The sequence below is a fragment of the Fukomys damarensis genome, unplaced genomic scaffold, assembly GCF_012274545.1.
Source record: "Fukomys damarensis isolate Sample0158 unplaced genomic scaffold, DMR_v1.0_HiC HiC_scaffold_20, whole genome shotgun sequence".
NCBI lineage: Eukaryota > Metazoa > Chordata > Mammalia > Rodentia > Bathyergidae > Fukomys > Fukomys damarensis.
The window spans coordinates 18,497,720-18,510,973 of record NW_022900932.1 but is presented as its reverse complement, the minus strand read 5'-3'; the positions used below and the strand labels follow the sequence as shown (position 1 = coordinate 18,510,973).

At 38.8% G+C, this 13,254-nt stretch overlaps 1 protein-coding gene across 4 annotated transcripts in view; it reads right to left on the bottom strand.

Moving 5' to 3' along the window:
- Positions 1–13,254, bottom strand: part of Micu1 (mitochondrial calcium uptake 1) — a 180,149-nt gene that overhangs the window by 73,549 nt on the left and 93,346 nt on the right. For all 4 annotated transcript variants that reach the window (XM_033766549.1, XM_033766550.1, XM_010606589.2 and 1 more), the window contains 2 exons: positions 5,338–5,420; positions 2,852–3,049 (listed from right to left, as the gene is read on the bottom strand). In XM_033766549.1, the coding sequence (XP_033622440.1) occupies positions 2,852–3,049; positions 5,338–5,420 (281 nt within the window). The remainder of the gene's footprint in view (positions 1–2,851; positions 3,050–5,337; positions 5,421–13,254) is intronic.

Sequence of the window (13,254 nt, the reverse complement as noted above, 5' to 3'; positions counted from 1 at the left end):
GAAAAATTTTATAATCTGAAGCTTTTATAAATTCTAGCATGACACCACAAGTGGAAAATTCCACATCTGACCTCATTTGATGGGTCACAGTCAAGAAGCAGATACACTAGGGCTGGGGATCTAGCTTACTGGCAGCATGCCTGCCTTGCAAGCACAAGGTTGTGACTTCGATCCCTGGTACCACAAAACAAAACAAAAACAGGTACACTAAAAATATTGTATAAAATTATCTTCAGGTTATGAATATAGGCTGTATATAAAATATAAATGAATGTCATGTTAAGACTGAGTCTCATCCCCGAGGTATCTCATATTATATATTCAAATATCCAAAAAATTCCAAAGTTCAAAATACTTTTGTTTCTAAACATTTTGGAAAAGGGATACTCAACCTGTGCCAACACTAACATTTCCAAATAAAGTTCTAAAAGCCTAACGCCTACATACACTAAATGCATTCATTTTCTCCATTCTATGAAATCCCATTTTGAATTCCATTATCTGCAACAGTTTATTGTGGCAAGGTAACTGGCATGAATCAGAGTAGTATGGTTTTTCTGAAGAGAAAGCCCTCTGTGAATAGCTAAACAAAAGTAACATGGCAACTATAATATTTAGAAATGAGGTATTATCATTAATTTATGATTGAATTTCTGGTTAAAGACTGACTAGCTAATCACTTTTGCTTTAATTATTGGTAAAATCTGTTCAGTGATTTCCTAGGCTGATGTGTTGAACATAAGAAAAAAACCTTTGAAATGCAGACACTTAGTTACCTTTCCTAATGCTTACTTAGCCTTGTGCCTTGTGCTAAGCAGAGAAATCTATTATCTACCCAGCAGGGCTCTGGGAATCAGAATAAGGAAGCTAAATTGCTTTTCAGCTTAGTAAAAATTTACTGACTTTTAACTGTATGTGTAGTTCTTGCCACTCATTTATAAGGCCTTCAAGAGCCTCCACAAGAAGCTTGACTTACTGTAGAAATCCATTACTTTTTTTCCCTTTTTGGTATGGGGGATCAAACTCAGGACTTTGCACTTGTGAGGAAGGATCGGTGCCACTGAGCTAAATCCCTGGCCCCTACTTTTAAAAAAAGGTATATTATGAATATTAATCACATCATATTAAAAAATAAGTAAAAAGTATATTTCAGAGTTTAATTCAATTTTAAGTATTATTCATTCTTCTGCTCTTTCCCCAAGATTATGAAGATTACCAAATAGCATTCTTACGGATAACTGGAGTTCAGTTGTGCTGTGATTTTTCAAATTGTCTCAAATGAATCTGGTAGGTGGAGAAGGTGGGAATAGTGGCTCAGGATCAGGAGAAAAATGGAAGAAAAGACAGAAGTGATGTACATAATTTGGAAACCAGGCAGTGCTTTTCTCCAATATTTTCATGTGTTTTACTTACAGTATTAATGTTTTGAAATTCCAAGTAATATTAAAGTAGGGTATGTATTGGAAAAGAGGCCAAGGAAAAGTAATATAATGGAATTTTTTTAAATCTCAAGAAATTAGAGAATTTTTTTGTCAGATAAAAGTACACAGTGAAGGCATCTGATGAATGTTTTGAATAGAAATAATTGCCAATAAACTCAAAATACATTTAATTCCCTAAGTATATCTGTGGTATATGCAGTGATACATTTTAAAAAGTAATATCCACAGTTTACAAAGTAGTGGCTAAAACTTGGAAGCAGCCCAATTGCCTGTCAACTGGAGAATGGATAAAGAAGATGTGGTTTTTCTATAAAATGGAGTACTACTCAGCCATAAAGAACAAGAAATTAGAGACATTTATAGCTAAATGGATGCATATTGAAGACATACTCTTAAGAGAAATAAATAGGACACGTGTAAATACCAAATAGTTTCTCTGGTGTGAAAAACTAAAAATATAAAGTTCAAATTGTATAATTGATAATGTGAAATAGGGAAAAAAAAGGGCTAAAAGAGTAGGGAAGTGGGGAAGAGTAAGGGAAAGGAAAGAAGGGAAAAGAAAAAATATGAGAAAAGTAAAAAATGGAAACAAAGTCTTTGTAAATAGGGAAGGGTGGAGGGAGTAAAGGGAGGCATGGGCATGGGAAAAAATAAGAACTAAGATACACCATGTAAAGTTACAAGATCCCAATGATGAATATAACTGTACTGTATACCTAAAAAAGTACCAATAAACTTAATGGAAGGAAAAAAAAAAAAAGAAAAAGAAAGAAAGAAATAAGTAGTTTCCAGGGACCAAACAGTATGACTATCTAACTTTGAGGGGATAAGTAAGCTAGTAAATTCCCCAAAACAGTAAGACACCTTTGCAACTCTAAGCACACGTTTTTATTCTAACATTTGGTGTTTCCAGCTGTTCTCTGCTCTGCAAACTTTCACAGGAACAACTGTTTAATATCTTCTCTTATTGCAACTTTCTGGTGCCTTCCACACAATGAACATGCAACTGGGGGTACGTGCTCAGAGTGAGAACTACCCTGAGCCCTTGATTTCATTCCCTTCCAGTGGGGTCTCCAGAGACAACTTAGATTTACAAGGTAGATTTTTTTTTTTTTGTACCGGGGATCAAACTCGGGACCTTGTGCTTGCAAGGCAGGCAGTGGCACCACTGAGCTAAATCCCGGCCCACCAAGGTAGATTTTTTTTGACTTTCAGTTCCAGAACCATATCACTCTATGACATTCTCACAGAATATGTCATTTCTTACCTGATGATAGGCCATAAGTCACCAATAATGTTCAAACCAATCAGTTCTCTCAGCTGGAGAGAGACTGAAAGAATGCTTTATTAGAGACCCTCCTAATCCAGTGGCTCTGTGCACACCCGTGATGGATCCCCTGAAGTCCTACCTCCAGCTTTAAAACATCATGCTGAAGTTTACGCTGAAATTCGAGGAAGTTTTTGATTGTCAGCTTTCCTTTGAGATCAGCTCCAAAAAAATAGGTTGTAAGGGCTGAACATAAGCCAGACTTGAGGGTGTTGCCAGTAGTAGGACGATCTCTATGACGCATACCCATACTGGTTTGGGAGCGAATGATGCTCTGAACCTAAAAATAAAACAAATCATATTCAGGAAAAAAAAATCATAAAAGTGAAAAAAATAACCGCTGTTGACTATGTGCCTACATTACACAATTATCTCTTTCAGTGCATACAACAATCTTATGAGGTAAGCTCTCTTATCATGAGGAGATTGAGGCACACAGAGCTGAATAACTTGTTCAAGGTGAAGTATCTAGCAAGCAGCAGAACCAGGATTCTATCAGACAGGTTGTCATCTTTATAATTGGGATCCGCTTAGAAAATTCCACTTCAGAAAAGAATAAGCATTTATTTCGGGTGGCTTAACACCTCTCTCACACAACTAGAATAATCATCCGCTTCACAATGATATCTTCTATATTCCAGTGGACTTTTAAAGATCCCATATTTGTCACTATTGCCTCCCCAACTGGGATGAGAAGCAGCAGAGGTATAGGCAAAGTCTTGACCTTTGCAGCAGATAACACATTTATCAGAAGGATACATGAAGCCAGGGATTTAGCTCAGTGGTTCCTCCACCTGCCTTGCTAGTACAAGGTCCTGAGTTCGATCCCCGGTATCTCCCACCCCCGCCAAAAGAAAGATACATGAAATGCAAAGTTGGTATGAAACAATACCTCCAAGAAACTCAGGGAATTTGTTCAATCTTTGAGAAAGGGTAATTTTTAGGACTCACAACAGTGACCTAAGTAAATGAGCTCTTTCAGGAATGTCTATGATTTCTACAGCTTTTATACAACTTTCATCTCCTCACTAGCAAACAAAATCAGCTATTCAGAATAATTAAAAACCAGATAGGTTAGAATAAATAATAAGGGTATGTGATATAAAAAATACATACAGCTTTGTTTGTTTGTTTTTTGGTACCGGGGATCAAACTCAGGTCCTTGCGCCTGCAAGGCATGCAGTGGAACCACTGAGCTAAATCCCCAGCCCTACATACAGCTTAATGAGTGATGATTTTTAAAATGCCAGATTAAAAATACATAATAATAGCCAGGTGTGATGATGCACATCTGGGATCCCAGTACTATGGGAGGCTGAGGCAGGAAGATCAAAAGTTTGAGCCCAGCCCGGGCAACTCTGAGACTTAGCAAGACTAACATAAAAAATAAAAAAGGGCTGAGGGTATAACTCAGTTGGGCAAAATCCTCTGTTCAATTCCCAGTTCCCTCCACCAAAAAAGCATGATACTTTAAATCTTAAGATTTGTAAATTATTTACATTAAGTGCCTTTTAGAATTGTATTTATCATCTTTGACTATAAAGCATATTTACTTATGAAAATTTAAAGAAATCTGGTTTTTTAAAGATAGCATTTTTATCTTTATAAAATTAATCCCCATTTATTACAATAAAGGCAAAAAATACAGAAATAAATAGGAAATGGTAATCTACAAGACAGCTCTTGAAATATCTTTGTTTATAAATGCATATATACATGCATACTACATAAATGTGCATATGTATGTATATATGCACATTGTCTTCCATAAGTAAGATTTTACTCTAACTTATAATAGTAATGTGACTTTCTTTCTTTTTTTTGTGACTTTCTTTAATAATTACTTTATTGGTATTCTTTAAGAGTTACACACCATTCTATTGCATGGAATTTAACCAATCCTTTACTCATGACCATCAGACTTGCTTCTACTTTTTTGATATTATGAACAAAGCAGCAATAAATGTTTTACACTTTCTTGGGTTGTCTATTTCCTCAAAGTAAACTTTTAGGAGAATTGAAAGACTGCAGGGTATGCTCATTTTAAAATATTAATATATACTGCCAAATAGCTCTCTAGAGAGGGTGAGTCAATTTAACACAATCACTAACAATTTCAAGTCTTTACATGTTCCTAATTTATTGGGTAATCTTTCAGCACAATAACATGGTGAAGTAGGAAGAAAAAAAACCCTTTGAAGTCCTTTTAAAATCTACAACTGTCCAGCTATGTCCACATGAGCAAGTTACTCAACCCCTTGACTCTCAGTTGATGTAAAATGAGGACAATATTTCTTGAATTTACAAGGTGGTTGTGAGGACAAAACACAACGTATGCAACTGTATCTAAAGTAAAGAATTTTACATAGAAAGAGCATTCAACAAAGGACAGCTATTATTACCATTTTGATTAGACGCTACTCATAATATCATAATGACTTAGAAATAAATCCATCACTGATTTTAGACTTAAAAGAATACAAGATGATATTACTTTATTAAATCCAAGACATATGAAAGGTATTTTCAATATTAATGTATTTTAAGAAACTTGCTAGCACAACTTGCCTGTTCAAACTCCTCCATGTCTACTTCTCCATCTCCATTCAGGTCAAACATCTTGAAGGCAATTTCAAAATTTCTCTGCGGAGCTACAAAAGGAGAAAGAGAGGCAGGGAGGGAGGGAAAAGAAAATTATCTGGAAGCCACTGGCCAAAATAAAATCATTTCTTTAAGAAAAATAAAATGGTTAAACACTAAAATAACATCCAAGTCAGAAAATGACGTGATGTTTATCTAGATCAACTTTTTAGTGATATTTCTTAAAACTCAAAGAACTCTACCATGATGACTAAATATTGCACTTGTCTATCCTTGTGTTTCAACACTCTTTTTCTTAAATACTTCATCTTTGCTTTTTATTTTTTTCATTTTTTGGGGGGTGTCTTTGCTTCTTAGACAGCACCCTCTTCACTGTAATATTCCATTTTCCCCTTTTTTGTATCCTGGGGATTGAACCCAGAGTCTCACACATGCTAAACACACACTTTACCACTAAAGCTGTGTGATATTAATGTCGTTGCTCTGCTGCTTAAATAAAAGATTATTTATCTGGGCAAGAAAGTCTGTCTAGGGTAAGACGCTGTTACCAAGCAAGAAGTTGAAAGTCTAAGTCTTTGCCTTGTCTTTAAATCAAGCTGGCTTTCTACTTTGTTTTTTTTCCCTAGTCTCTCCATTCTAAGCACAGTCAGGAGTTCTGTGCATGTCATTCCACCAGCAGGCATTTCCAGCAGTTTTACACTGGTCTACTCATTCTCACCACCACTCATGGAAGAGCAGAATACTATACTGTAAGCTATGTGGCTTACTAATTTGATCATGTCAGATGCAAACTTGAGTTACTGAGTAAAAGTACCCTTAAGTGGCAAAATTAACCTAAAGTTTAAAAAACAAAATATGGTTGTGCATGTAGCTCAGGAGCAGAGTGCATGCCTAGCAGACATGAGGGCCTGGATCCAAGCTCCAGCATCAAAAAACTAAATCATAAAAACATGCACTGCCTGACAAGATGGTATGTATTTTCTTTCCCTTAAGTGAATAATTAAAGCTCCTCAATACTTCTCCAGCGTTCTAGGACCAATCACAATATAATTAGTATATTTAGTGTACTGGAATAAAACATAAAGCTTTACAGCTCTTCTCCCTAACCACACTAAATGCTCTGACAAAGGAAACTAAGTTATTTACTTCCTTCCTCTGATGCTTCAAATTTATAGTGCTTTAGACAATAAACTAAGTACTCTACATATTCTAACTCCAATGAATTAAATTTTCACTTAATACCATATTTACTAAAAAAGTAAAAAATGAACGAGCTTTATATATTATGCATGACCATGGAGTGTCCATACCCCCATTTTGCTCATGAATTTGTCAATACCAGCATCTTCTGGGCTTAAATTCCATTTTCAGATAGCTGGCCAGCTAGGCTGGTTAAGTTCCTGTTTTTTTTTGTTGTCTGGGTGAACCATGTGCCTCTCAGCTCCCGATTGACTGCTTCATTTTATGTTGGTTTCTAAAAGATTTGCTCTTCTTTAGGTCAGAACTACAATTGCTGGGAAGGTGATAGCTGGGAGAATTAGATTTTTGTATATTTACCGCCAGTTCTCAATTTTTTCCTATTTGTTTTAGTGTAATCTTTTACTGAGAAGTTACTCTGTGCCAAGCATTGAGCTAGATAATTTCAGGCTGTTTATTGTTTGATTTTGTACTCTCGATTATGAAAGTTTTGATTCTATTATTTTTTAAGCAGAGGAGGAAAGTGAGGCTCAGAGCAGTTACACAAATAACTAGCTCAAAATCACACAGCTGCCAAGTGTGGTAACACGTGCTTATAATCCCAGTACTTGGGAGGCAGAGGCAGGAAGACTGCCATGAGTTTGAGGCCAGCCTGGGCTATTTAGTGAGCTCAAGGCCAGCCTGAACTGTATGGCAAGATCCTGTCCCCCCTCCCCCCTCCAAAATCACACAGATAATATGTGGAAGAACTGGGAACTGAAGCCCATAAAAGTTTCATTATGCTCCACAGCCTCTACTAGGAATACAGAGGTACTTATCATGATAAACACGTAACTCTGAATGCTTATATGTTTTGAACTAGAAACAAAATAACAAAACATGACTTTACTGGTTGCATCAGTCTCTGCAAAAGCTGAGAGTTTCAAGTTGTTATCTCAAGGAGATACTTGATATCAAAGAAGCTATGCGTATTATTCTCAATAGGTTAGACCTGGATGTACTAACTGGAGATCCATTGGCAAACAAATTAGACTCTGATAGGTTTGTTATTTGTCTTTCAAAATTCTGAATGTGAATCTCTTTAGACAGGAGTACATTATCTTATTCTTCCCTCTTGTGTCACACTCGGTTCATTTCACTCATACACGTTGTTTTCCCAATCTCTGCAGATACCCAAGTATGCAGCAGTGGCACCCAGTAAAGGTTTTAAGTGGAACAGTGTCACAATCAGGAACTTATAAAGGACTTCTCTGGCTCCTATCAACGTTGAAAATGTGAACTGAGGTGATGACAGTGGAAATGGAGAGGAGGAAACTAATTTGAAATGCCTTAAGAAGGCAGAAATCACATAACTTAATGATTAGTTAACCGTGATGGGTTGAAAGTAAAAAGGAATGACAGTATTACTGGTTTAGATTACCAAATCTTGTGACTTACCAAGAAATAAAATAGATGGAAAACCACTGAAAAAGAAAATGAATCTAGGTGGGACCTGCTGATTTTGAAGGGCCCATGCATATTCGGATGGGGATGTTCAGGAGACAGTGGAAATACGATCAAAGGTTAGAAGAAAGCTGGAAGCTACTGGCATGCATGTGGTTAGCTGCAAAGAGCCTGAAGTGAAGTTGCCCAAAAGGAACTGAGGGAGAAGAAGGCTGAGTGAAGGGTAGAACGCAGGTAGGTGAAAGTCAATATTTTAGGTGCAGGCAAAGGGAAAAGAAGCAGGGACAGACAAGGTGGCATCACAACCTTAGAAGGAGGAATACAGTCCAAATCAATAGAAACAGGAAAGGTGACAGCCAAGTCAGTACATTCCTATACATGGACTAAAGCAGCATTGCCAGTCTATCTCCACAGATGACAGAGGTTACGTAGGGTGCTTAACATTTCAGTCTATCAAAATTTTTCATTTTCATTATTGTCCTGTGAGTTCTGTGAAGGCATGCGCCCAGATCATTTAAATGATTAAATGAGTTATTCTAGCAAATCAGTGAACATTTCCTCCTACAGCCAAGGTTAAATCATTCAACCCAAGAAAGCATAGTGTGTACTGCCTGAGCTTTCTCTTTTTAGTCCCAGCTACTTTCCTACAGAACATGCACTCTCTGTGGAGCTACTTGGTGTGCTTGTTAAAATACATGTGAGGATACCCCAGAGACTACAACTCTTGTGCTCTGGTCACTGCTGAGGTAGGGTGCATAGCAATGGCCTTGCAGGCCTGTCAGGGAAGGGCTTCCAGAGGGAGCAGTCTCAGTATGCTCCATCTTTATCTGCTGAGGTCAAAGCATATGAAACAAACAAGACCCAAATCAGCTTGCTTTCAGCACAATATGCTACATAAAATATGCTTTCAGGTAATTCCCTATTTCCCTTTAAATGGAGGCTTTACAGTAATTTTAAAATGTAGCTATTGTGAAATGCTTAAGATGTCCTGGGTTGAGGCTAACTCATGACCTGTTTCCACAGAAAGGTTCTGAAAGAGAAATCCTTTTGAAGCCCAGGCTACTTATAGAATGAACAGGGAGGATTACAACCTTTCCAAAAACAGTATTATCTACTTTCTACATAACTCCCAAAATGGTCTTACCATATGTTGGAAATGATTAAAATTTACATGACAATCTTTGCTATGACTGGAGTTACATGAGGTCTTTTCTGGATTAAAAATCCATTTTTGTAATATTATTTCACCACTATCAACAATGACAGCAATAACAACTCTAGACTTTCCCAGAGCAGATTTCCTTACTCTGCTTTAGTACCAAGCAAAAGCATTCTTTTCTATGTATAGTAAAGTCAAAGAATCAGACAGCAGCACCACTAGCTGTCCTAAGTCTTTGCAGCTGTTTCACTTACTATTCTTTAACAGAAAATGCACAAGACTAGCACTCTAATTCTGGCTCTTCCAACAACATGAGTCACTTGCTGCCTTAAATTCCTTTTTGGTAGTACTGACAGAATGAGAAAAAAAAAAAACGAACAGGATACATTCTATATATATTTATTAATTTCTCTTGGTTTAATGTGCCAACCAGGGAATTCCTACCTATACCATTCCTGTTTTTAAATGTTGCTATAAAATAAAGGAGGTAATATACAGTAGCAGATATTTCCGAGTTAGGAAAAACTTTAGAGTATGATCCTCTATTCCATCATCAATCTTTCTACTACATTTGTATGGGTGACCAGTCTCTGATTGAGACATAAGTCACCATTCCTGAGGACTAAGCATTGTTGATCATGTTAATTTTTTTCTTTATGCAGAGCTTAAATCTTTGTCTAGCTCTTGCAAACTGCCATAATTAAATTTTCTAGAGAAACAATACAAAGCTACTACCATGTCTCTACTGAAGTTTCTTATAACTTCTCATAATCAGATCCTCAACATTCTTGTAGCCCTCTGTGGGATATTTTAAATGGCCAATGCCTCCCATAAATACTCTAAACATAATTAACTCTGGACATGACATGATTTGTAGAACAACAGAACTGCATTTTTTTTTCTCAGAATAATGGACTAGCATTATTACATGAGTTCTGATGTCTTGCTTTCTACATAACACTATAGAGTTGGAGGATGGCATAGAAAACCCTGCATGATTTGATTTCAAAAAACAAACAAACAAACAAACAATCCATGTCCTTCCCTCTATTTTTCTGAATGCTTCAAGGTACAACAGGCTAGACACAATCTGGAGGAAATTTTCCTGCCCCTTTCACAGAATGGGAGAAAAGTTCCCGCAGTTGTAAGAGAACATTTCATTAGGGTGAATTGGCCTCAGCAGAATGCTACACAAAAAAGAAAATACCCTAACACATTTTAACATCTTAGACAACACTTACGCAACAAACACTGATTGTCTATTCACTGACCTAAATTGGCTTGTACAATCTGACTTCATTTTTGGTATTAACTATTTTATCTATTAGGCTCTTTTGAGTTCTCAAAGCAGCAACTCTGCTGGAAGGGGCCAGTGGGAGGGCTCTGTTGGCAGTAGAGAGGGGGAGAAGCAGGGCTGCTGAATTCTTCTGTGATGCCAGTAGGAGCCCTGGCTTGTTCCCTGAATAGTGCCTCAGATTTCCTGGTATTCAGGACACAGTTTGTGTCCTCTTCCCTAACTCTGAAGTAAAATAGAAAGAGGGCACCACCCAGTCATCTCAGCCACGAAGGCAAAGAAAGTGCCCCCACTCCAGAAGAACTCAAATGGGTCCAACTGGAGCCTCTCAATAACTTGTTCAGTAGACAGAAGCTGCTGGCTGGGAGAATCTTGCTCTGCTGGCTCCTGGCCACCTACCTCTGGTCAGGGTATGAATTCTGTGTGTTTCATTTATATTGCACTTAGTAAAGATGGGAGGACAGCAGGGCTCCAGTGCCACTGCAGGTTGTTCTGGTCAACTGCTCCTAAGAATGTCTCATTCCAGTGGCCAATGGCCCTTCAAGGCCTGACGCAGAAAGCAGGAGGAGCAGGCTATCAACACCCCCAGGTGATTATTCAGGATATCGGGTTATCTTAATATCACTTAGTAAACCAGGAGCCAGATTTTGAAGAAAAAAGGAGAGGCCATGAAAAGGGTTATCTGGGAGCTTCAGAGGAGGATGGGCATGGTGGACAGTCACGCTCTTGTCCAGAGGGTTCTGATTCTGTGGCTGTCACCTGCATTGCTAAGCTCAGATATAGGAGGCCCATGCAGAGAAGCAGAGTGGTCCTGTTGAACCCTCCCAGGCCTAGCAGGCAAACTGCTGGGCTACTGCCTCACATTCTGTTGTGTGCAGCCCCAGTGTTGAGGTCACCCTGTGAGGATCTGTTGCCTCAAGGACTAGTGCTCAAGCCCCACTCGGAGACTACAACAGGATGCCATGTAGTGATTGAATTTATCACCTACAATGCAGTCTAACCACTGAGCAGTGAGCTGTCATACCCTGACTAAATCTACCCTACGCTCATAGGCACTTTTTCCAAGACCAGAAATAATCCAGCACAAGTGAGCAAACCACCATGCTCAAATGGTGCCCTTGAATAGCTGCTGGACCCTCATCTCTGCCACTGATTGTGGAGGCAGATTCTGGGAGGCAGAACCCTTCTCCACTCACAGCCTTGGTGCTGCTAAACCACAGTGAGCTGGGAGAGGGTCAGGCCCTTCCCCAGAAGTTGAAGAAGCCAACACAGCTATGGAGGCAGATTTGAGAAAGAAAAGCAGGAAACAACTCATTTTTTTTCTTAAAGCCAAATATTTGAGGCCCCCTGCTCTAATGTGAAGACTCTGAGTTGGAGTCTCCACTATCTGAACTGCACAAAACACCCCATCCTGCTCAGGACCCCAGGCAAACTCTTTTATGACAGAATCCAGGATATCCTTCATGCCCTATGGGGTTTCTGGGCTCTGGAGCCCACAGAGGGTGAGGGATGTAAGGAAACTGTAGGAGCAGAGGCTGAAGAAGGTATGGTACAGAAACGGAGAAGGGCTTGCTGATTTCCATGCTAATCTCCAGCTCAGAGATCCAGACTGACACAGCAGATAAAAAGGAAGGGAAAAGAGATGTCATCCCCTTTCGTGTAGTTTGCTTGTGGGGCAATCAGGGAATTTTTACCTTGAAAAGGTAAAAGAAGCTCCCTTAAGCCTAGTCTGCCACTGGTTTTCCCAGCTCAGCTAACTTCAGCTTTGAAACTCTGAGCGTTCCAGATGGCCCTGCTGCCATCCACAGCATCTTTGCTGCCCGAGAGCATAGTGGCCCTGTGCACTCATACATGCTGTGTGGTGTGAAGCAGCTCTGACAGTGTGAACAGCAGTGGCCTGTGGCAGCTAGCCCACCACACTGTGAGCTGCTGTTACTGGGACTTCTTGATTCTGCAGACCTCTTTAAAGGAGAAGCCATGTCTATCAAAGTCCATCCAAAGCCAGGGGATGTAGCCCAGTTGTAGTACTTGCCAAGGATGAGCAAGATCCTGGGTTCAATTTCCAGCCTCTCTCTCTGCCCTACCCCCACCAGGAGTCTCCCCAGCCTGAACCTGCCTCTGCCTGATTGTTTTTCACATCCAGTCACCCTGATTGTGGTGCTCTGTTGGTTTGTGAGGAGGGACAGGGACAGAGAAAGAAAATGCAGCATTGAGGTTCTCTCCTTACCACTTTTAATTTTTAGGAGTTTGGGGTTTTAGTACTGCATAACACTGATCCTATTCTGTCTAGGTGGTCCTCTGCTGCTGAATGTTTTGTTCTGGAACCTTATATAGTTCAAATTTTAAAAGAAGAAGAAGGGAGCCCTCTGTGTAATGCTCCACCTCTGGAAAGTCCAGCAAACAAGGCCCAAAACAAAATTATAAAGGTTAGTCCTATCAAAGGTCACAGAAGTGTTCCTGATGAACTTAGTATAGACCAAGAACAAAATTTGTGAGACTGATGATTTTAGGATAAAACCATGCTCTTTCAAATATGTTCATTTCTGGATGGTGAAATAAGCTGGATTATTTTTACCTATATTGCAACAAGTCCAACAGACAAGTTGTTGTTCTCTTCAGTCCATAGGATAATTTCCATTCATTTGAAACAAATACAGTTAAGTATTACTTTACATATAGCCTAGACTTAAAAACAAAACAAAACTAGTTAGGGAAGTTTTGTAGTGACCCCATGAATAAAATAATTACCCTTTAATCTACCCACTTCACAAATCTGGATTTTGAGTCTCTA